This window comes from Stigmatopora nigra, chromosome 16 (genome assembly GCF_051989575.1).
Source record: "Stigmatopora nigra isolate UIUO_SnigA chromosome 16, RoL_Snig_1.1, whole genome shotgun sequence".
Classification (NCBI taxonomy): domain Eukaryota; kingdom Metazoa; phylum Chordata; class Actinopteri; order Syngnathiformes; family Syngnathidae; genus Stigmatopora; species Stigmatopora nigra.
The window spans coordinates 8,771,521-8,797,418 of NC_135523.1; the positions used below are offsets into that span (position 1 = coordinate 8,771,521).

A 25,898-nucleotide genomic window follows, 5' to 3' on the forward strand; every position below is an offset into this window, starting at 1 on the left:
CATGTTGCATATTAATGCACTTTAATGCAATATATTTCATATGACAGTACACAAGAGGGCACCTCATTTGCATATATGATTATGCCCCCCCCCCCCCAGTTCATGATTGTTGCTTTCATAGGTTACATGATGCTGAAATGTGATATTTGCTGTATGAAAACAAAGGGCAGGCGGGTATGGCTACTCCGATGAGGGGGGGAAGGGAGAGCGGGGGTCGGTGAGATGATTCCCCTTGACCCCTAAAATGCAATGTAATCCAGTGTGCCCCCCCCCCCCCCTTTGATTGGGGTATTTTCCTGTCTTAATTGTTGTCATCAGTGTGGCTCACGATCAGCGGGCATCTGGAAGTACTTCCAAGTAAGTGAGCCCCCCCCCCCCCCACACACACACACTACCACCACAACTACCCCAAAAAATAATAATAAAATAAAAACATGTCGGGACACAAAATTCATAACTTAGGCAACCCAATTAAAGACAATAAAATTACAATTTGCGACATTAGCCAAATGTGTCATATGTGGGGTGTTGATTGCAATCAATGGACCCCCTGACAAAAGGTGGGGTGTACATTCGGGTCTTGTTGGGCTAAGCTGTGATCTGAAAGAGGGAGGCAAAGGTCTATACTGGTACACTTTGTTTTCAATGCAGACACTACAAGTATCCCCACCCCACTACCTCTATCGCCCACCCACTCCCCCCTCACTGTCTCTCTCCCTCTCTCTCTCAAAGTGGATCGGAAGAGTGGGCTGATACCGGTCTCATGTTGCGCATGGATTTTCGTTTATATAATCGATCGAAATGTCCCAATACATTGATTTTGGGTTCAGTGTTTTACAAACAAGCGTTTATAGGTCTCGATTTTATGTTAGAACTGATTACAATGTGACAATGATGCGAAAACACGTCGAGATTGTTTATTTACCTTTCTATATATCATCACATCTGATTTGGAATACCAAATAAACAAAATATCCCAAATATTAATAAAGACTATAGAACTGGGATTGAGGGTTAACATGAAAAATTACAAAAAAAGTACTGCCCCTTCTTAATCAAATAAAGTGGTGTAAAAAACACTAGCGGCGCGCGCGCACACACACACGCGCACACGCACGCACGCACGTACGCACACACGCACAAAGCATTTCCTTCCCTGTGAATTTCTCCTTGAATTATATGCCATCACTAGTGTGTGTGATTGCAGAATATTAAATTAAAGTGGGATAAGTCGGCACCGAGGCAGGCTGCGTCCAATCCGCAACTCATTTCCCGTGTTGGAGGAGCGCATCACTGCTCCTCTGCTCTCAATGACAATGTGCCAAATGTGCGCATTTTGAACAACACTTTCCATATGCTATTATCGGATCGCTACTGAGTAAGAGAAAGACGGCCAAACGGAATGCTTTATACCAAAGGTACCAAGAATCTACACTTTTCCCCCTTCCATTTGAACCCCCCAATTTAAGGTGTTGTGGTCGTGTTTGATGGGTGCTTTTAAAGCGAGGTAAGAAATTATTTAGTCTTTTGTTGGCTTTTTTTTCTTCTTTTTAATAAGATTGTATATTTTATGTATATCGCACGGTGTGGTTCTTGAGGATGAATGTGTGGTGGGAGCGTATATAGTGAATGTTGAGGGAAAAGTACTTTTTTTTGCCTAATTTCTTAGGATTTCATTCTTTTTTAAAGATCATGTACATTGTGTTGTTGATTGTGGGCGAAAGGGAGACTTTTGAAGACTAACATTGTTCCAATTCAACGGTGATTTTTCTTTTCTTTCTATTTTTTATTTTGTTTGCAGTTTGTTGGGATGCAAACTGGTCATCCACTTTGATGAGTAGTTTAATTTAGATTATTTGTATATATCGATTTTTTGATGGATATTTGGTCTTTTGGTTTTCGATAGCATATTAACATCGATATTGATTATCGATTGGCACTTTATTTTTAAATACTTTGATCGTGTTGCTGCTTTGTGCGCACATTTGTATGATTGTGTGAAACTGAAAGACATGGGCAGTGGGTCACTGCATTTGGCAGCTTGTGGGTCACAGCTGTGGGCTTTTTTCCCCTCTTTTACGTGTTTTTAGTCGGATTCTTGTGTACCACAAATCAGCCGTGTGTCATCCTATCGGGCAGTCAAAACACACTTATGTAAAGTAATACACAGCATGACATATTTATGATTTATATAAGCATAATAGGAAAAAATACGCTTGATTTTATTTTATCTCGCTAATAGACAGCAAAGTATTTGTTTTGGCGGGGAGTGTTGACAATATAGATGAGTTCATCTTAATGTTAATGAACATTTTAATAGAAAAGGTACAAAATAAAACCAAACGCCTTCGGGGGCTTTGTAACAATTTACCGACAATATATAGTTTTACGAGTCTTACAACGTGGGTTGATTTAAAAATTTAAAGTGCACTCATATTTAATAAGAGCCGTTGCGCTTTCAGATAAATTATGAATTATGGATCGAGGATACTGTTAGAAATTAATTTTGGAAATAGGCAGCCTATTTTAAAGCAGTCCATATAAAGAAGAGAATCACATACTGACAAAGAGATCAGGACACGCAGTTAAAGAAATTAAACATATACATTATCCAATATCATTTATTTAAACATATTTCACCATCCCCCTTTTACTGAATTAAGATAAATCTAAAAAAAAAGAACGAAGAAATGTCAGTAAGGTTGTAAGGAAAATCAATATACCGTTTTCCCCGAAAATATGCGTCCTAATATTAAAAGAGAAATCGATGTTTTATGACTATACCGTAATCATCCGCTTCGGTGTTTAAACTTATGCACTGAAGAATATACTGTAGGTCCAAGCTTGACAAGCAAATCGTCGGTGCACTATACTTGGACATCCATCATACGAGCATTTCCACTGTAGTCGGGCCGCCTGTGAGCACATCATCGCCGGGCTTTTGCAGGCTACGAACCCCCCTGGAGGACAGGGAGGCAGCTGCAGCAGTTGCCTCGGATCCGCTGAGAAAGTGACAGCCTCGAAACCCCCCTCCCTCCCCCATTCCCTCCCTTTCTCTCTTTTGGTGTCAAAAGACTTGTCTCAAGCCAGAATAACCAAGCCTGGGGTCCTATGACTACTCAAAGATCCGGTTCGGTCCGTGCATGGCTGCAAAGTGGAGCAAGTCTTACTAGTTCACTTGCCAGTAGCAGGCAGCCTTATCATCACAGCCCCGGTTGACTTCACCCCCCAGCTTCGATTTTTCCCCCCCACCAAAGCGAAGCAGATCTCTTGATTTTCCTCTTCTATGGAGAAAGTCTTACTCTCGCCTATAAGCCGCCATTGAGGAAACACACAGTTAACTGTTTGCATTGAAACGCTCAATAGGGGTACTTTGTGGTGCGTCTCTGAATAGGGGGGCGTTGGAGGGGGTGGGGGCTTGAACTTGTACAGTATTTTTTTGGATCTTGTGAACCCACATGGGCCCCTTGATTCTCCTAAAGGGCCAACACATGTACAATACACTTTATTACAGATCACACACACACACACACACACACACACACTCAACCCTTTATACATAAGTGCGCATTTTGGTCTGGATCTTACTGCGTCGTTCTCCTTTTATTCATATCTAAAAAAAAATACAGTATCTACTTATAACATACCTTATAATATACCGCGTTTTTGTATTTTTTAATAAATATTCTGCCTTTTTTATTGAGGAAAAACCAAATAATCCGCATTGCTTGTCCATCCTGTTTATTTCTTCCATTGTTCTGACGGCGCATATGTTATATTTTGCATTTATCTTCATAAATAGTATTTATTCTTCTTTTTTTGCTTTAAAATCGATATCCCATTCCGTTTTTTTTTACACAGAGGACCTTTCGTGGTCCTCTTATTTGCGATGTGGCGACTGTTGATCAACTCACTAATTACACTTATTTTTCCTCTCTCCGCCTCTTTTGCCTCTCTCTCTCTCTCTCTCTCTCTCTCTCTCTCTCTCTCTCTCTCTCTCTCTCTCTCTCTCTCTCTCTCTCTCTCTCTCTCTCTCTCTCTCTCTCTCTCTCTCTCTCTCTCCTCTCTCTCTCTCTCTCTCCTCTCTCTTCTCTCTCTCCTCTCTCTCCCTTTCTCTCTCTCTCTCTCGCTCTCTCTCTCTCGCCCCCCCTCTCTGTCTCTCGACCCAATCCCAGAGTGCATATCGGGAAATGGACACACAAAGACATGCGCACTCAACTTAATCAGCCATTTTTTTAAAAACAGCGCTAAAACGATAATAATTAGCAGAATAAAGGCATATCGGATTTTCATTTCCTTTTCAACCTTGGCGCTTGGTTGAGCCTCCGTCCACGGGAAGAGACTGCGTTCGCAACCCCGTCGACACGTCGTCTCACCGCCCCCGGAACCAAAATAAGGGACTGTGAGACCACTTCACGTTTGTGATTTTTGCCCCCTCTCCCCTTTTTTTCCCACCCCCCAACCTTAAAGTGGGAGGATTATTTCAATTTCACCTGTTTTTCGTAATTGTCTTCGTGAGCTGGATGTGACTGTTTTTGGTACGAACACGAGCGAAGAGGAACGGAGGTGGCGGCTTTGGAGGGGGAAGAAAGTAAGTTCGCTCCTTTAACTTTTATTGAGTAGTTGGCACGGTGTGTGCGCTCCATCTACGACTCGCTCGCCTATCGATTATCTATCTGGCTGCTGGTTCACTGACATCGGCTCAGTTTGGAGAGCAGGTGTCTGATTTTTTTAACCAGTCCACACTGGAGGGCGGATGTGGGCGCCGGCGTTGTCCGTACAAGAGCGCTTACGCGCGGCTCCGGGACCACCGCCGTCCGCTTGACAGTTAATCCGAGTTTTTGAGGACCATAAAGCCGGGCGAATACTAACAACTACCCTCGTTTCGAAACATTCTGCGGTTTTTACGGATGTGAATCCCTTTTTTTCTTGCGTTTTTGACCCTTTTTTCTGGACACTACTCGGAGATTCTGTCCAGAGGAAGGAAGCACCTTCCGATGTCAGCCGCGCGAAGAAATGTAGCCTTTTAACATAAATTAGGGTGGAAATGTCGATTTTTAAATGAAGTGTAGACGTTTATGTTCATCTCTAATGCTTAAAGTGATCTAAAAAAGTCATCACACTTCCATTATTGTAAGGTGCTATCCGCTTGGTTCTGCCAGGGGGGGGAGAAGCGACGGTCCGACCGCTGATTGCATGCGGAGCCCCGGGGATGATAGTACTCAGCCCCCGGTGTCAGTGTGAGGGAGTCCTGGATGAACCAAACGCTAACCATCGCCTTTATTCTAAATAGCCAATTAAATTAAAAAAAAAAAAAACATTTCACCGCACGTTAATCATTCGCATTTATTCGGAATTGAATATTAGATTTTATGACAAAATGTCTTTACCTGCTAATTAAAGAATTTTCCCTTGATCTGTCGGTTTATGCTTCATTTTTTTTAACGTATTACGTGTTTCGTTTGTCTGTTTTTTGTGCTATTTTATTTCGTAAAAGGACGTCTCTGAGTGGGGCACAAGTGACAGGTCATGGGATTGCGTAGAGGTCATCGATCGCACAGGGGAAAAAAAACATCAGGGCCAAGGGGCCATTCTGTCTCCAGACCTAGTTTATAAACCTATGCTTTTGTGTGTGTGTGTGTGTGTGTGTGTGTGTGCATTGAAAGTGTATCCTGTAGTGCAGGGAAACCGTTTAAACTATAATCTATTCAGTATGTTATAAATATTTTTTTAGATATGCGGTCAATCCTTTATTTGACTTCATATTTTGGATTTCTTCTTTCCCAAAATCCAATCATATTGTGTTATTTCACTATTAATAGTTTTGTATTTCTATTTCTTTGGAATTAATACAGTAGAGGACAATTTAATAGCTGTAATTGCCATTGCTATAATAAAATGGTTATTATTTTATTTTTATGTATTTATACAAATTCTTAAAGAATAAATCATTGTTTCTTTCATTTTAATTATAACCTCAATCAAATACATTTGTATGTTTCAAAGACACTTTTGATTAGGGAAATCCTTTAAAAATATATATTTTAATTCCATCATTACTCCCAAAAGGCCCATTTAGGTGAATGAAAATCACAATGCGTGCGATAAAATGACTCTCTAATTACATTGAATTTCATCAGTTAATGATTCTATTGTCTCACTCTTATTTTCTTGGCTTGCAAATTAGTTCCTTTTTTTAAGGATTGTTTGAACAACCGAGTCTCTTGTTTTTGTTTTTCCCTTTACATGATGTCTTAGCTCTATCAAAGGACGGAGCGTGTATCTCTGCGTGTTAGTTAAGCAGCTCACTGTATTCATTTTATCCATAGCAGTGGAAAGAAGCTATGAGCAGCGAGTAGAATAAAAACATTGTGTGAGAGATGGTCTGAGGACAATAGCTGTTGGCTTGAAAATGTCTCTTGATTATTAAAAGCTAATGCATTTGCAGTATTGCAGCCTTCATTAAGGGTGCACACGCCAGGGCGGAGGGGTGGAGGGGGATGCGAGGGTTATAGGGAGGAGGAGATGATGGGAGATGGAGGAGAGCGAGAGAAATAGGAGGGAGGGGGGGCTGTCCTATAACTCCTGGGCCCGAGACACATGCAGCAAGAAGATTGGCTCGAACCTCTCCTAGGGGTCGACAATGTGTCATTTCCACCCAGCTAGATTGCCCTCTGCCTATCTGATATTAATGTGCAAATCAATATTTCAGGGATTAAATTTCCCTTCTTCATTTTTTATGGTTTCTACCTCAATAAGTCTCCCGTCTAATAGAGGAGGCTGGATGATTTAGAAGCCTTTGCTGCTGCTGCTGGGAGAGCGACAGAGAGTGAACGAGAGGGAGAGAGAGAGAGAGACTGAGGAGCTTTGCAACAAGACTATCGCTGCATTTTAATGTTCATCTGACTGAATCCCCATAGGCCTTCAGTAAGGAGGGCTATATCGCTGCTTTACACTGTAAAGACACCCAATTTGCCTAAAAAGGCAGAAAGGGAAAATATGAGTCCAGTTGAATACATAAAATGCTGTGTAATCCAAGTAGCAGGTATTAGTGAAAGGGACCCCCCTACCCACGCCCACACACATCCCCCTTCTCCTATGGTGCTACATCCAAACTGTCATGGCTGAGCAAACATTGTAGTTTACTACACGAAGGCCTGACTGCTTTTTCTCCACCCTATTGCTCATCCTCTAATATATTTGCATAGAATCACGTGTCAAGATCAGACAACATCTGGTGTATGTGTGCCATACAATGACCGCAGTGGTGATTAGTGAATAGAGGGGCATATTATTACAATAGTCATAATGCTGCATCTCATTGAGTCAACTAAATGAGTCTTTCAACTCCCTATAGACGTTCATTAAGGCCCGTGTGTGCCTATAGGTGTGTGTTGTATTTAATCCTCCTTCCTGTACCATCTGCTGCGTTCATGCATGTGTCCAGGACATTTCAAGGGGAGGAAAGCCCCCCAAAATATTTTCTTGCTTTTTATTCAGGCTATTTTAACACACGCTTGATGGGGAGAGAAAAAACAAGTGAGGAGAGAGGGAGAAAGCGACAGAGGAAGAGGGACAAAGGACCTCTAATTGTAGCACGACCGCTTGGCTTCCTTTCGATTCATGGTCATTACAATGTGAAAGGGACAACTGCCTTGTCCTCCTTCAAAACGCCGAGCTCGCACGCTTCCATCCATTTTCGTTAATGGACTGTCTCCTCCACATTTTTCTAACGTAAGTAAATAGAAATGGAATATTTTAGGTTAATTGTAATGATAACGGACAATCTCATCTGGGTTCTATCAGACTTGTGGTCTTCTGCTGCAAGTGTTACATTTCCTTGATGTAAGGGGGCAAAGGAAGCTCAGAAGTGTGCTGCAGCTCAGCGTTGTATCTCAAGGAGGGGAGGGCTGGTAGTGGTGGTTTTGTGTGTGTGTATGTGTGTGTGTGTGTGTGTGGGGTTTCCTGTGTCAGGCCTGGGGCACCACCAAGCGAACACACACACACACGCTTTCTCCCTATCACTGAGGAGGGTTAAAGACTTGGAATAAGATCAAGCCTCTCCGTAGCTCCTAGGGAGGGTGCTTGTGAATATGCCAGTTTTAGTGTAATTAGCACTTAATTATATTAACATATGCAAATTGTCAGGCTTGTGGAGGGCTTGTGGAGGGCTTGTGGAGGGCTTGTAGTGCCGATGGGTATGTGGGCTGGGATACAAGTGGTTCTATTGTAGTGCCACGGCAGGGAGAAAGAATAATGGCTAGGCCATAACCAGCTCACTTATGTAAATCTCTGGCTTTGCCAAATTTCATTAGTCGCCATGACAACCTGCTTAATTGTGCTGACTAATGTCCCCATGATCTGCTGCCAGTCAGGATGGATGTCACCCCCCACCTAACACACCAAAACATGAAAAGGTTAAAGTGCGAGAAGCCCAACTGTCCAGATTAAAGCTGCTTCTATTTTCACACACGCTTCTCTTGTATGCATATTTGCATATTAAAAAAATCCCCAACCAAGTTTACTCGTCTCGTTGGATTTGCATGTGGCGTCAATGTGTGGCGGGTGGGTTTCGAGGCGGGGGCTTTGGTTGGACGACAGTGGTTCAGTGGTGTGTCGCATGTGTTATGTCTGCTCAGACTGGCATGGGGACAGCAAGGAGTTTGTTTTTGATAATGGGACATGACTGGGATTCTGAGTAGTCAAACAAACAGGCATTAAAACACCAGATGAGTTCCTGTCTTTTATAACTTGTCCAACTATGTTATTGTGACATGTTGTTTTTAGGGACATACTACTAGTTTCTGTTGAAAAACATAGTAGCCAAAGGTGGCTAAGTGGGTGCCTGCCTGCTGCTACTAGTAGTTGCATGCTAATCCTGTTTTTTGACAGCAACGTAAACTGATATAATTGCCTTTCAGAGGCAGGATCGGCAGTTTATACAAGTGTGAAAGCACGGGAAAGGGGATTAGCATTATTTTGCATAATGCTGGCCGGGCGCTGAATAGGGCATTGAATGCTTGACTGGGTGACAGAGATGAAAGGGAGATGAAATGCTCTAGACCCCCTCCACCCACCCTTGCCTCAGTCCTGCTGTCTCCCGGACGGTGTCGGCGATCAAGCCCCTGCAGCACGGAAACGCCACACTGGTGTTTTCTGGTCCGTTTCAGATGCCAGTAGACGCCGACTGTCATGTACGTAAGGCAATATGTTATTCACCCTTCAGTAAAACATCCCGGACAATTATGTATTGGCTCAGGTAGCATTTAAATGACTGCAATTTTCCAGAATCGATTCCCCCGTTCCTACTTTTAGGGTATGGTTTTGTTGGGGTATTGTCTTGATACGGTGGACGAGAGAAGCAGGTGTGTTTTATATGAATACCAGGTGTGTGAGCACTTGTGCTACAAGGGGGTGGTGGAGCGGGTGACACAGCTTCAAATTGCCACCATGACTTTTATGCGACCCGACTCGACTTCTGTGACTAATTTATGGTCAACTGTCATCGTCAGCCAACATGTCTGCTGTATGGAAATAATCCCGCAGAAGGGGGGTAATATGGTGGAGAACATGCAACCCCACAAAAGCCGATGTGGCCTGTTTTTGTTGTCAGTTATTGGACAGGATCCTCTTTCTTTGACCTTTTGCACGCCTTCCCTAGTCTTTCATATGCAAATGGTAGCCAGACCAGAGTAGGAAACACTCGCTGGAGCTGAGTGGAAGAGGACAAAAACTCCCACTCGCTTTCTCTGTGGTGCATCTACTCTTTTTCTTGCTTCTTCCCCCTCATAAGCAACTTGACAGAATATGGCGTAAAAGGAAGTGTGCGCTGGCTGAACAGGCGATCACATTCTAAATGTGACCTGTACCACTTGCCAGAATCAAGTAGGCTGTGGATCCTGAGTGTTTAGGTGGAGTGGGCGCTTGTTGTGTGTCATGCACATACATGGCTGACCGTTCAATTCATGCCACAGTTAGTGCTATGGTTACTCAGAAAATACAGACCTGATGGAAAAGAGCTATCACTTGAACTTCATAATTAGGAAATGTATTTGATATCTTCACTTCATGGTACTCCAAACATGTGGCTTGTTTTCATTTGGAATGTTTCTAATTAAAAAAAAACACAAACATGAAAAATTATTTAATTTTAATAGTATGTAAGTAATTCCTCTTTATTTCCAAAGTTTCAGTTTCCCTAAATTTTGAATTGTTGCTTCCAATGCCTTCTGATTATCCATAGTATGACCTGTGTCCTGCCCCAAAAACAAAAATAAGATGCGCTTTTATGGGTGTGCAAGGAATAACAATTCTCAAGTGTGGACATAACCTAAATTACAGCAATGTCTTGGAGTAAAAGGATACTAATGCAGTTAAGACAACGGTGTGCTGCTAGCAAAATACGCCCGTGCAACACTGTTTAGACGGTTCCAGGGCTCCTTTTCAAGGCTGTGTTTTGGAAAGGGGGCATGTTATCTGTAGGAAATGTAATTTTTGTCCTCATTGAAATCATACATTATTGAGCCCGGTTATCTAAATGTTTTTGTTGCTGTTGGTCTCACGCCAGTCGGGATTGTGTTACCCCCTCTCTCTCTCATCTCACTGGGCCTTCATCAATCTCTTCAGGGAAAACAGAAAGAGGGGATTTTTCCCTCCTCCTCTCATTTTTTTCTCCTATGTTCTCTGTCCTTTTTCTCAGGCTCTCCTGCCTGCTCAGCATCTACTCCAGGTTATTAGCTATAGCCCTGGCTGTTTAATGCAGAATTATATGGTGATTTTTTTTGTTTTTCAATGTGGAAGTAGGGAGATTTCATGGAGCAACTTTGTCAGTTTTAGGTCAAACAATATAGACTTCTGTAAGGGAAAAATAGGCTTCTGCTTTTATTAAGCTATATTGGCTATTTGCGTGTCGTTTGCATGTCCTTTGTCATCATTCACTCCCTCTTTTGCATGTTTTTCCTCTTGTTAACAGCCATGACATGTCACATTGGTAGCCGCTGTTAATCGCAAGTACTCATCTACGTTTATAATTTTTTGTTCTTTAGTCCTGCACATCTGCTGCACTGCGTTTCTTTGTTTTTCTCAGGACAGGAGAAGACTTTTAAAAGCAAAGTTAATGCAGAACCTCCAGCTGTTGGTTAAAGGTCAAGCTAACAGATCCCAGAGAGATGCCCTAAATTAGAATGGGAAAGAAAACCTGCTGAATGAATGACTAAGTATGCAGAAGTTTCGATGCCACAATAGCACAAGATGTCTCATGACAAACGATACGTTCTTCTACTTGTTTGCCAAAGACAAAGACACAGTTTGACGAGCGCAGTCACAGGACATTTGCACATTAGTGTTGAGAAGATGGCGTTGTGCTTCCAATTAATAAAAAAAATCACACATTTTATGTCGTCTGTGTGAAATCAGTTATCCCCCTACATGTCACACTGTATGTATACTAGTGTTAATGGAAGTGGCCTCCCTGATGATTGGCATTTGCTATTCCTGCAGGCAATTGCACACAAATACTGAGAGCTCGTCAGGGAATAAGTGGCTAATTAATTATGTATGACCGGTGGGTTTAAACAACAGTGTAATGAAAAATGAGACGAGTTTACCAAGGAATTTAGCTTGAGCTGCATGAAAACATCGCCACTGAGGTAAAAAATAAGCACGTGAGAGAAGGAATTAGAAGAAAATTTTCCTTGCAAGTTATTATTGAACTCTATATAAAACATAGCTAGTACTCTTTGTGCCTTTTTTAAATGGAAAAAAATGGTTGAATATCATTTTATTTTTTTCATGGAATGATCTAAAACAGGCATGTGTCTCCACATCTCTCCTGGGTCAATCCCAGCCAAGACTATCCTTCTCAAACCCTTTTCAGAACTTTTCCCACTTGGCACGAGGCATGGAATAATCTTTAATTATTTGCTTTTTAAAGGGAGGGAGAAAAAAATGAAGCTTTTTGTGTGACAGTGGAAAAAAAAAAGAGAAAGAAGAAGAGCAGAGCCGGGACAGGAATGTTCCTGTGTATGAAATTGTAGGTATTAACGGGGCGGTTTTTGTCAGTGGTTTTGGCTGATGAATCAGCTCTCTGCCCCTAGACTAAATAAGAGAGGGGGAGCTTTGTCCTGTTTTATCCCGTTTGGATGAGCAGACAGAAGAAGGCTGTGCAGGAATTGTTAAAAAAGCAAAGCAGGCCTTTTTTGCTTCGCAGTCTATACACCAAACATTTGTCAGGAAGTGCTGATGGATTGTCCTGGGGTTTTATAGAACTAGTTTTAACTATTACCAGGTAACCATTTATAAATCAAATATTAGTTTTACCGATTAAACATTTTGTATCTATGGCAGAATGCGGAAAGTTTTTTTTACTTCGTTTACATTGATTCCTTAAAAGGCGATATTACTCGATCTCTTGTTTCTTTTTAAGTATTTAATGCACAGTGGGTTCGTGTATATGGAAGTATTTTTTCTTGTCACTTATACTTAATCACGTCATTTCCTACCGCGAAGTGAATGATAATATGTCCATTTCATCTTATTTTCTCCCCTCAGCGGTCCTGCCCTGGATTTTGCATGACATGTTGTTTATTTGATAAAGGGATATTTAGGCACTAATCTAAAAACCACACTAATTACAACTGACAGTTATTTGTTTGTAGTAAAATCAAATGAAACCTTTTTCCATCGTCAACCTTCATCACCTCACTCCCCTCTGAAATTCTCTTCACTGCTGTTCATGGCAACCAGAAAAAGCACCCATGATGCCCTAAAAAATAACCGCTTTCCTTGTGTGTGTGTGTGTGCGCGCGTGTGTGTGTGTGTGTGTGTGTGTGTGTGTGTGTGTGAAGAAGCAAAGTAACAACAGCTGTCAGACAGAAAAAAAGGGGGCATTGGGTTGTTTTAAAAGCAAATGGCTTTGGTCTAAAGTTCATTTGTAGACCTCCCTAATTAAATATAGAACCCAAAGCTTAAGTTAATTAGTAATTCCATGGGTCCAGAAATTAGACCTGTCACGAGTATTGAAGGCAAAAGGTATGTGTTGTTTTGTGGTCTCCACCTATCTCCTGTGCTCTGAAGTAACTAGCAAGATATTCATGATTTAGGTTTTATTTTTTCCCTCTGATGGTTAAATGAAGGCCATATTGATAAACTATTATTTGTCATAACGTACCAGGTTTCCTTGCTACGTATAAAAGTTCCAGAAATATAAAAATAATGAGAGTTTTCACCTATTTTCCTTTTTAGAGTATAAATCCTAAACAATCATGTTGATTTTAAAAGACAGTTCATTAAGGAGTTTATGTCTTTTTATGAAAGTTTGGGATACATTTTCCTGGACCTGAGAAGCATTCATACAAAACAGAATAAACCCTTCGGAGGCGGGTGTGCGCGAGGGACCAAATCACCAGTTTGTTCATTCAGAATTGGGCAAAGAACTATAATATAGGAATAGGAAGATCATTAAAGTCCACAGAAATAGATGTCCGAACCATAACATTGGATGAATACTAATGTTAACTTTATTTAATGAGAGCATTCTCCTAATAACTATTTGAAAATTGAGGATTCATAACATAGCATTTCATTCATAATGTGAAATTCGTAACAGGAAAGCAAAATTTGATTTTGCAATTAGGTAACATCAACAACTTCCAAAATCTGCAGAAAATGGCAGCAATTCCCCCAATTGTAAATGTCAGATTGTTGAGAAACATGATTTTCAAGATGAAAGTCTACACAAATGGCATAATGACTGTTGTCTTTCAAATCCTTTTGACAGTGTTTTTCGAAGTGATTACCAAAATACTTCTAGACCCCCATTTTACCTTCTACTTTGCTACTTATCTCATTTTCTACCAGAATACTCTAACCCAATGCCTCCCCTCCCTAAAATATTTTTTCTATTAATAATAATCATTAGAAACCCAAGTTGATTCACAAGTGGTGCATTTGTGATAGCACAAAACAAGCAAGGAATTTGGGACCCTGGATAGTTGATACAGTATAACCGGCCTTTTATATTTGCCAGGTGGATGTGAAATGCCTGCGTCAGAGACTGTGCTCTGTGTCTCTGTGAGTGTGTGCTATCCTTGACTGACGTGGACACTGTTTGCTTAACCTCTTCTGCGCTGCACTGCCATGGACTTGTCAATTTAAGTGTGTATGTGTGTGTATGTGTTAGTTGGGAGCAAAGGTAGTTTTCATTTTTTTTATATTCCCAACAGTATTTTCGCTAAATAAACTTAGTGAGAGTCTGAGTGAGACTGCAAGAGGGGTCTGAATCAACACAAATGAGTGATATGTGTTGTTTTTTGACCCCCCTCCACACACATGGGTAAATGTATGCATCAACACACCCGGAGAGAAACCATTTTTAGAGATTTTTTTTTAGCCTTGTATTTAGCAGGATTAATAATTTCACTTGGCAAATAATCCCAGCATGGAGTATATATATTGTGTGTGTTGCGCCATGCTTTAGCCTCATCCAACAGATAAGGCCATGATTTATGTAACAGCTAAGCTCTTTCATATTGTGTATGTTGTACCTTCCTTACAAGAGCATGATGAGCATAGTAGATTAATATTTATTTAGTACGGGCAAATCAAGGATTAAGCAGTCATCGTTTTAGCGCTAATCCATGTCCCTAGTGAGATGCAGAGACAAAGCCAGGCAGATTACGAAAGACATCGCGCAACAAAGTCGCAATTAGTTGTTGACTGAAATGATAGGTGGACAGTCAATGTGCCACTTCATTCATTCGATCATTTTCTGTACCTTTTATCCTCACAAGCGTCGCTGGAGCCTATCCCAGCTGGTTTCGAGCACCATGCAGGGATTGGTGGCCAGCCAAAAGAGACAAACAACCATTCACGCTCATACTCATACCTAGAGGCAATTTAGCGTATTCAACCAGCCTACCCTGCATGTTTTGGGGATATGGGAGGAAACCGGAGTACTCAGAGAAAACCCACGCAAACCCAGGGAGAGAATGCAAACTTCACACACGGAGGACCCACCTGGGATTGAACCTCAGACCCCAGAACTGTAAGGCCGACGCTCTAACCACCCGTTCGCCGGGCTGTCTGTGCCAATACATGCTGAAGCAAAATCTGACTTTTGTTTTTCTCAGTTCTTTATTTTTGTTTTTCACCTTCCACATTAAGTAATCACGTTGACATCAGCAGTTATTTGCCTGATTAACACTTGCGTCTCATGATCCATCTGTTGTTAACGCTTATGCACTCACACTCAGGCTGACACACATGCATGAGCAATGAATACTTCTTTTTGAGCTGCAAGCACGTGAAAGCAGACGGATAGCTCATTGGTGCCGTGTGAGAATGGAGGCATTTTGCAAAGTTCCATGTTGAGTTTGCAAATCAAATTACATTCTTTGCTAATTGAGTTAAACCGCTATGCTGGAGAAGTGGTGAAAAAATAGCGATGAAAATAATGTGTGGATGTAATTTGTCCCTGTCATTTTCTCCCCTCGGTGCTAATCTTTTTAGCTTTTAACGCTCTCCGATGGGTTGTCTTTTTCGGGTCCAACTTAAAAATTATGAATGTTTAGGCCCTTAATTTTTATCCTAACCAAAATATGTCACAAAAGTTTATCTTAAGTAAGCTGCCTGAACAAAAACGTGCATCTGTTACACAGGAGATATTCGTAGCAGGAACAAAAACAGATGTAATTGATGAAATTAAGAAAGTGTATTCAAATGCCCTCTCCTAATTTGAGAGTATAGAATATAAAAAAAAATAAAAAAACGGCTACCCGATGGTGCAGTGGTTCTTCTGCCTGGCTTTGGTGCGGCCAGTCTGCGTTTGATTCCCACTCGGTGGCAGTGATTGGGTGAGCGAGTGGCCACCTGTCTCTCTGTATGCCCTACAACTTACTGGGTTTAGTCTGCCTTTCGCCCCTAGACAGCTGGGTTAGGCTCCGGCAACTCCCGCAACCCTTTCGAGGATAGGCGGTATAGAAGATGAATGAATGAATGAAAAAAAAAACACCCAAAATCATCTCACAAAGTTGGCTAAGTGCTCCACATGTTTTTTAAAACCTGATTATAAAAGCCTACCTGTCCTATTGGGGGTACTGTCAATGTATACATGACATGAAATGCATCCTTGTAAACTAGACTTCAGTAAGGAGGTTTACGCCACAGGAAAATCAAAAGGGCAAAAACAGGATCACCGCAGGGCTTATGCTGTGCTAGGGAGGGGTGTAGGATTTGGGATGGAAGGAGGGGAGTCCAAAACAGATGTGAGAGATGCCTTAAAGAAGACATAAAAAAAGGATGCATAGACGAGTCTTGCTGCGATTAGAGAAAAGACAGAGCAAAAGTAGAGAAAGCGATAGAATGCCATCCTTACTTCCCCTTTGCCCTCTTTCTCTCGCTCACCCGGCCACTGAATGTTAATGGATTTTCTGCCCTCTCATCCAAACACATACACACACTCTTCAATCCCTCCCCATGGACACTGCTGCATTGTTTGTGGTAGTGCCTCTATTCTTTCAAACTTAATTACCTCCTTGCCTTTTGTGGCATCAGGGGCTGAAGGTTTTTTTTCCCTCTGTGGCAGTGGAGGTCGTCACACATTCTTTGGGCTTTGCGTTTCCCTTAATCTGGTGGTGGGTGGGTGGTACAAGTGTGGGGGGTTATCAGGGTGAGTGTCCAAAGAGGGCAGCTTCTTCTTTGCTTCTGAGGTGGCTAAACTAACCCCATACAACTCCTCCCTCGTGCACGCGCGCATACATGTACGCATGTCATAATATTCGGGGCATAGGCTGCCCTTTGTTTGTGTGGTTCATTTCTAATCAACCTTAATTAACTGGAGAGTGTTTCCAGATTGCCAGCACAAGAAAATTCCACCCCCCTTCATTCCACCTCCTTTTTACCCCCAGCCGCTGCTGTTTTGAGTTGGAGGACGGAAAGGGGAAAAATTGGAGGCATTAGCTATGTAGATTGGCTTCTCCTTTGATGCTGAAAAAAATCTCTAGCAAGGACCATAATTGCAGACTGTGACCCAGCAGTGTCTGACTATTTATTTTAATGTTTGAGCTTGGGCTCAGTTGGAAATATTGCTGAGTTTCATACACATATTTAGACTGGACTCACTGTGTCAGCCCGTTTTGAGATAAAATTATACTAGTCAAAGTTGTCTTGTCCCGCTATACCAGTTATGTTAACAATAATCTTTTTGTCATGGCTCAGAAGGGAAACACAATGGCTCTTTTGGACCAAGCAGAACTTTGACTGCCATCTTGGTAAAGATTAGGCTGACAAATAGGCTCATGGAATTTGACCTTAGGTCATCCTTTTCCATCACAACCGTGACTTTTCTATCTTAATTTATCAACATAGCCCCTGGTCAGCAAGTTTAATTTTGAATCTGACTATTTTTCATGTACTACTTATTTGTGTGTGTGTGTGAGAGGGGGGTGGGGGCTATGACACCAGCCAGGTATTGTCTTTCACTAACAATGGCTTATCAGGTGTAGACCTGGGGCAGTTCAGTATAATGTTACCTGAGCATCAGGCCAGGCCAATTTACCTGTCATCACATTGAATGATAGGTGCTCCATACTTGCTCCAGGGTGAAAATAATGAACCCCTCTGACCATTCAACCATCTTCTGCTTTCTATCTAACTCCTAAATACTTCAATAATGTTGGCCCTTTTCTCCGCCATAGAAATTGACTGACTATTGGACATTTTCACAAGGTAAATTAAAGCCATGGTGTTTAAATAAACTTAAATAATCTTACACTGATTTTCCACGTACATGGCACTCTAAGTGCTTTGACAGTATATCCTCATTTTTCTTGTGATGATGCAGCATTAGGCGCAACTTCGGATTATTTACCTTGCTCTAGGATACTCCAGCAAGGACACCGAGGGAGGGTTGGTGGGACGTGACAGGTGAAAGTCAGGCGGTCAAACCCACAACCTCTGGGTTGTGAAATTTTAACTCTACCACTAAAGCATGTCACCCTTGCATACTGATTTGTGACACAGTTGTCTTTTTTTCACAGCAGAGTTATTTGTTTCCCTGCTTTCTGTTTTTACCCAAAAATCCCAGTATTCATCAATTGAAGTTAATTATTTGCTTCTTTAGGAACATTAATTAAATCCGACATTATTGTATCTTTAGCCAAATTTTTGCATGTTGTATTTACTTTAAACAAACATGGGCTGGTGAGCCATTTCATAATTTTCATAATAAATCTTTTTTTGTAATATGATGTCCTACTGGATGCTTGCAATAAAAACACATCAAAGACCAAGATAGCAAGGAAAAGTGGGCGTTGCCTCTAAACATAGTATCTAATGTCTGTTCTTCTGTCCTGAGGCAACAAACAATTGTCGCATGCATACCAAAAATATTTAGTCACATTTGTCATCCCAATTTCTAATTTAATCCTGTTTTCTCTTTAAGGCATAAGAGCTTGACTTTGCCCTGTAATTGAATGCTTTTCTGTAAATTATTCCAAAGAAAGATAATTCTCTTCCTTTGTTTTTGTTCCTTGTGATCATGCGTGGCAACAAATAAACAGGCATATTTAGACCAGAGTTGGCCTATTCATGACTGTGTCAGAAGGAGATGGATGTACAGGCTGTCACAGGAACCTCAGCCTTTGTCTTTGGTTAATGGCAGCTGACATTTTGATAGAAGATTTGGTGCTGAACTGAGAGGCCACATGGTGGGAAAGCATGGCCTTCTGCTGGACCTCTAAGATTGGATATATAGCCACAACTTTGACATCTGAACAATCAGATACATTTGGGATGGGCTTAATTGTCTGATATCTGATATTGTACTTTGGTTTCCCCCTATTAGTCATTAGTGGTGAAGTGAAAATGCTGTAAATCCTGATGTGTCCATTTTTCTCTTTAATACATGACCAAATGTATTGTTTATGCAGAGAACATTGTGAAATGTGTTCATGTATTTTCATTAATTCCAATTGTAATCGATACGGTATGCCATATTGATCCGAATATAAGACGATATTTTTTGCATTGACATAAGACTAGAAAAACTGTCGGTTATCTATAAATCACAAGCCTGGAGAGAACATGCAAACTCCACACAGTGAGGACCAACCTGGGATCGAACCCCCGACCCCTGAACTCGAGACGACGCATTAACCACTCGGGCAACCCATATACCCGCACAAAATCATTAAGATCCCAGGATAACCCTGTGTGTTCTATACAGGAATATTGATCAGAATACAACAACCACGCCAAAAAAGATTTTTCACCTAGTTTGGTAATGTCATGCATTCCAGTGATGTAACACATACTTAGGGCCTGTTTTAACGTGTGGCTTGTTTACAAGGCAAAGCTTATTTATGCTATTTTTTTCACACTTACAAGGGAACCTTCATGTAAACATGCGTGAGTTTTTTTTTGTTTGATAAGCAGACCTGTCGGCGCCAGTAAACATGATAATTTTTTTAGATCATGTAATTTAGAAACACAACTTGAATTTGTAGAGAAATAATAATGACTGTCAATATTTATTATTATTAATATTAATTTGTATACTTTTTTTACAATGGCTCAAAACAAAGCAACAAAAACTAAAAATTATTCCCTTTTTCTCTTGATTTCCAGTTCCTGTTGTTCCTGCAAATATTGTATAAAATGGTAGAACTTAAGTGAGACACAGAGAATGAAAACATAATTTCTCTCTTTTAATCATCACTAGTCCCCATGGAATCATCCCTTGGATATGTTAGATTAGACCTGATTATAGCGCATGCACTCACTCGCAAACCTACATGCACACGTTTGATTTTGTTCCTCACGCTTTCACTATCTCTCCCACTGGTTTTGTTTTGCCTTGGATTGGTACGGATTAATCTAATTGCTTTGTAGCTTTGTTGTGGGACAGAGAGAGAGAGAGAGAGTAGCAAAAGCAAGGCAGAACTATGCACTAGGTGGATTGAGGTGAAGGTCAACTTTACAACATGCAATATACCTGCAAACTCCTTGCAAATAGCTGATACTATATCCTAAATAAATTCATCACATAATACATTTTTTAACATAAAAGTTTGGGCACCCTTGGCGTTGTACACACAAAATAAGAATACTTGAACGGGAATCATTTAGTTTGCAATATTTATTTTTATCAATCTGTTGATGGGCGGGCCGGTGCAACGAGGGGTTAGCATATCGGCCTCACGGCTCTGGTGTCCTGGATTCAAATCCAGAAGGCAGCTTTGATAGGCTCTGGCACCCCCCTTGATCCTAGTGATGATAAAGCAGTTCAGAAAATGAAAAAAAAGACTGAATGAAATTTATTTTGGGGCTTTTGAACAGATGTGTGACTTTTTCTGATTATTTATCATTTTACTTATATGTCTTCCTCTCTTTTTCTGTCTTACTCAGGTCCCTGCTAGGCTGGATGAGATGAGATCCCTATGTAGCGGACGCCATGGCAACTTGTGATTCCCCTTCTATGGTCTCTTTGGGGCAGCAAGAACATGGTGCCCAGAGGCACGTTGCTGCTGAGGACAACTCCGTTGTGGCCATGGAGACCAGTGTCGCCAATAGCAACAATGCCAATAACAGCCAAACTGCACCTGTAGCCAGAGAGATGGAGAATGGCCTTGGAGAGGCTACTGTTAGCCCTCTGCGGTGTACAGCTACCCTCACCTCTGCCAGTGCAACCATTGACTCTGTTACACAACAAAGTCGGAGAGAAAGCTTTACAACTGGTAACAAAGGGAGTGTTACTGGGATTTTACCAGGAGCAGGAGGTGGAGCAGCTTTAGGTTCAGACTGTTCTGCCCCAGCCACATCCCCTGTGGCACCGGCAAAGGAAATCCCTTGCAACGAATGTTCCGGCTCCTTCTCCAGTTTACAAAAATATATGGAGCATCACTGCCCCAATGCCAGACTGCCTACCACTGGATGTCATGAAGACATTGATGATATCGGGGGTATGGTAGATGAGGACAGCGAAGATGATGGCGATTGTGTGGGGGTTTCAGCTGATGGAGGGGAATTAAACCGCGAGATTGAAGAGGAGAGCGATGTAGAGAACTTGTGCGGCGAAATCATCTACCAGCCGGATGGCTCTGCCTTCATCATGGAGGACTCCAAAGAGCAGCGTGGCGACGAGGAAGGGCTCCCTGGGCCTCTCCATTTCAGGGGACTACTATCCTCCCAAACCTACTCCAATGCCCAGGCAACCACTGGCCAATGTGGTGTGGGCCAAGGGGGGGAGCGGTTGGAGCAGCCTGCTGCACCCATGTCCTTCTATCCTCAGATCATTAACTCCTTCCACATCGCATCATCTTTGGGAAGTAAATCGTCAGCGGCCGACCCCCTCTCTATATCGAATACCTCAACTGGAGGGCGGGTTGGAGCTAGTCCTGTGTTGCACAGTTTTCGTGTTTATGACCTCCGCCACAAGCATGACAAAGACTATCTGATGGGGGATGGTACAGCCAAAAACTCCTGTGTGTCCAAAGATGTCCCCAACAATGTGGACTTATCCAAATTTGAGGGCTGTGTGGCTGATGGGCGGCGAAAGCCAGTGCTCATGTGTTTCTTGTGCAAGCTCTCATTTGGTTATAGCCGGTCCTTCGTGACACATGCTGTCCATGACCACCGTATGACCCTGAATGAACAGGAGCAGAAACTGCTGAGCAACAAGCGTGTTTCTGCTATCATACAGGGCATCGGCAAGGACAAAGAACCTCTTATAAGCTTTCTGGAACCAAAAAAAACCCCTGTATCTGTGCTATCCCACTTTCCTACACCTGCTAACTTCCTGGGGCCAGACACTGGGCTCCGCGGCTTGTGGAATGCTTTCCACAGTAGTGGGGAAAATGTCGAGTCCCTTCAGGCAGGTTTCGCTTTTTTGAAGGGCAGTGCCAGCAGCTCCTCCAATGACCAAAATCCCAGATCACAAACCATGCCAAAGGCCGAGACCAACCCAAACCTCGGAGGTGCCCATAGAATCTCCAGTGGAAGCTCTGCTGCTGCTCCCACTGTTGGAAAACTGGATGGCCGGAACTCTGACTTTGATAGAAAGGGCCTCATGGGGGACATGTGCACTTTGCAACCCAATGGGCCGGACCTGAGCCACTACCCCCCTATCAAGCGGGAGCCCGGTGCATTGGGCGAACAAAGTCCAGAGCAGTTTGAGGACAGTTACTCCAATGGTGGTGGAGAGGAAATTGAGGCAGAGGATGAAGAGGAGCAGGCAATGAGTGTAGTTCTGAAAGGCCAGCGGGCCAATAGCACCAGTAGCAAAGATTTCCCTCTTTTAAACCAAAGTATTTCCCCACTTTCCAACAGTGTGCTAATGTTTAACAGTGACAGCAAAGGTCCTTCATCCACCACCTCGTCCTCCCTGCCTATGTGTGAAAAGCTAGAAATGGAAAAGAACCGCTTGTCCATTGCACTGGCTTCTGCCAGAGAGCGTGAGAACAGTAATGACTCAAGCTTTGAAGCTCTAATGGGACGGGAAGTGTCGTCACCATCCTCCCATCCCCTTGAATTTATGTCGATGCGGAGGGAGGATGACAGTCCTGGAACTCCTCATCCAAATACTGGAAATCCCAGTACCCCTGGTACTCCAGGAACACCTGGTACCCCAGGTCCAGGTGAAGGGTCACCGGGAAGTGGCGTGGAGTGCCCAAAGTGTGACACAGTCTTGGGATCTTCTCGTTCTCTCGGGGGACACATGACTATGATGCATTCACGGAACTCCTGCAAGACGCTCAAGTGTCCCAAATGTAACTGGCACTACAAGTACCAGCAGACACTGGATGCTCACATGAAGGAGAAACATCCAGAGTCTGGAGGATCATGTGTTTACTGCCGTACAGGACAGCCTCACCCTCGTTTAGCCAGGGGGGAAAGCTACACCTGTGGATACAAGCCTTTCCGCTGTGAGGTCTGTTCAATTTTACATCACTGTTACATATAGTGTACCTTACAAGGACATAATTACAGGAGTGAATCTATATACACCAACCACATTAAGTGGAACTTGTGTCACTTTTTATAACAGATCCTACATATAAATCTATTAATATCTAATTACACATTTTTAATTTTAGGTATGCAACTACTCAACTACCACCAAAGGCAACCTTAGCATCCATATGCAGTCGGACAAGCATCTGAATAATGTCCAAACACTCCAGAATGGTGGAAGTGAGACACAGTACAACCACAACCATACCAACCCAGTAGCTAGCACAGGCCTTGGTGGTGGCTGTGGAGCACCCTCGCCTTCAAAGCCCAAACAGAAGCCGACTTGGCGATGTGAGGTAAAACAAAAGTAGACTCTGCAGAACAGCATTGTAGTACCATCATGACAATTTCAACCACAATTTGACAGTACTTTCACCCCACTTATGCATTTCCTCCACGAAATGTAGGTGAAATGTGATTAATTCAAAGAATATTTAAACATACATTCTCACTTTCTCAGGTGAATTTAAAACAAAAATGGTATGGTCATGTTTAAAGATATCAAATAACTTTCTTTCTACAGGTGTGTGACTATGAGACCAATGTGGCCCGTAACCTCCGAATCCATATGACTAGTGAGAAACACATGCACAACATGATGCTTCTGCAACAGAACATGAAGCAAATCCAGCACAGTCTTCATTTAGGCCTGGCACCTGCAGAGGCGGAGCTTTACCAGTATTATCTGGCTCAAAATATTGGCTTGGCAGGTGTCAAACTGGAAAACCCAATTGGAGGCGGCCCTGACCCCCAGATGATGATCAATCCCTTTCAGCTTGATGCTGCAACAGCAAGTGCTCTTGGAGCTGGTCTTGGTAAGTTGCACATGAATTCATATCACACTAGGGATTTAATTTACTCTACGTTTATTGATCAATTAAGCTTTGATCACGTTAACATATCTCGTGAAAATGTTAAACAGCTAACTACAAGGCATTACTCCACAAAAATAGCAACATTGTTTAAAATACTGTGAAAAATAACTAATCAGAGTCTCAAGTTTATTACTTGTTCATCTAGCCAGTCACTTGAAGATTTCCGATATTTCTATTATGATTTCTGTATTTTATTCCTTGACATTTTTATCCGGACCACTCACCATACATTTTCACCGTGTGCCCTTAGCCGATCAACTCTAGCTCTTTTTCCAACCCCCCCTTTTTTTCTCATGTATCGTCACTTTGTGAGTCTTCTTTCTTTGACCTCCCACTGATTAAAAACATAATCGTGGGATGGCACATGAGAATTTTTTTTAAATCTTTCATTTGTTATTTTCTTAAATCAGCATAATCCTCACCAACATACTCACTATGTCATATCGCCACATCCCAGGAAAAACTCAACACACACAGGCACACAAACACATGGCACACAGTAGGAAGTGGATTCACGTAGGAGTGTGGGAGATTTAACAATGACCCTGCAGTGTTACACACACTCCCTCTGCCAGTGTTGATGTCACAGCCCAGCCAGAAGATGTACTCACAGTGATTTATACTGATAACACCCTGCTTCCTATAGTGACAGAAGCTTTACAAAGGCTTCGAAGGCGATAGTATGATTGTTTTATGTTCAAATATTAAAGACGGTATATATGAATAAGCATCATTACATGCCATACACCAAACAAATAAGCACTTTCCCTAAAACCTGTCTAGCTGACAAATGTCTATGATATAATAATGGAGTAATGCAAACTTTAAATTCCTGCCTAGGTCTTGGTGAGCAATCAAATGAGAAAATCCTCATTCTTCTCAGATCTTTGTGTGTGTGTGCGTGTGTGTGTGTGTGTGTGTCTGTAGATGATAGAGACCCAGCGGTGTAAAAGCGTCCTTGCTCTGCTGAGACAAGTAATTAAAGCTACCTGATGAGCGAGTTAGCAAGCTGAAAAGGATGATTGTAATTGATCCTGATTCAATCCTATTAGGTCTTTTTTATAGATGAGACTTTGTAAGGAGCCCTCGTTGTCTGTGAAGCTTCATTTTATCAAACCCTAAAAGAGGCCTGAATAGAGGAGTCAATTCTGTGTCCCTTTGTTTTTCTCGATTCTTCCTCCATAATAATTCCCTTGTACATTTTGTTGTTATAGACTAATCTGCCTAATTCAATTGAATCTTGTTTTTAATATCACCTACCCATTTCCTTTCTTTGTAGTCAACAGTGACCTATCATCGGAATTGCGTCTCGCCAGTGGTCAGCTGATGGCTGACGACCTCTCGCTGGTGTCCTCAGGTGGAATGGGGGGCATGTCCTCAGTAGACCCTTCCGTCTCCTCCCTGTCGCCGCCTATTAGTGACCCCTCGCTGCGCCTCTACCAGTGTGCCGTGTGCAACTGCTACTCCACAGACAGCCTGGAGGCTCTTAATGCCCACGTTAACACAGAGCGCTCGCTGCCCGAGGAGGAGTGGCGCTGTGTGGTCGGCGACGTCTACCAGTGCAAGCTGTGCAGCTACAACACGCAGCTCAAGGCCAACTTTCAGCTGCATTGCAAGACGGACAAGCACATGCAGAAACACCAGCTGGTGGCCCACATCAAGGAGGGAGGCAAGGCCAACCAGTGGAGATTAAAGTGTGTGGCCATTGGCAACCCTGTGCACCTCAAGTGCAATGCTTGTGACTACTACAGCAACAGCGTGGATAAATTGAGGCTACACACGACCAACCAGAGGCATGAGGCTGCCATCCGACTTTACAAGGTAAAAATGCTCTTATCAAATCATAGTCTTTCTTTTTGCCCTTTTCAGCATATATTCTTAAATCTATCTGTTTAGTTGTAAATAATAAGGAGATGATTCAAGACTGTTTTGGTGCACACTACACAAAGGCGTATATGTTAGTTTTCTGTCAAAAATCACATAGTGCTGCTTCTTTAAATGTTTAAGGTATCGGAA

The 25,898-nt window shown here is 42.3% G+C and overlaps 1 protein-coding gene across 1 annotated transcript in view; it reads left to right on the forward strand.

Annotated features, from left to right (window-relative positions):
• The first annotated feature begins 4,217 nt into the window (after nt 1-4,217).
• The window catches only part of zfhx4 (zinc finger homeobox 4), a 71,741-nt gene continuing 50,060 nt past the window's right edge, over nt 4,218-25,898 (forward strand). Inside the window, exons 1-5 of the mRNA XM_077735608.1 lie at nt 4,218-4,591; nt 20,404-22,924; nt 23,091-23,303; nt 23,531-23,822; nt 25,162-25,703. Of these exons, the coding sequence (XP_077591734.1) occupies nt 20,450-22,924; nt 23,091-23,303; nt 23,531-23,822; nt 25,162-25,703 (3,522 nt within the window). The 5' untranslated portion in view covers nt 4,218-4,591; nt 20,404-20,449. The remainder of the gene's footprint in view (nt 4,592-20,403; nt 22,925-23,090; nt 23,304-23,530; nt 23,823-25,161; nt 25,704-25,898) is intronic.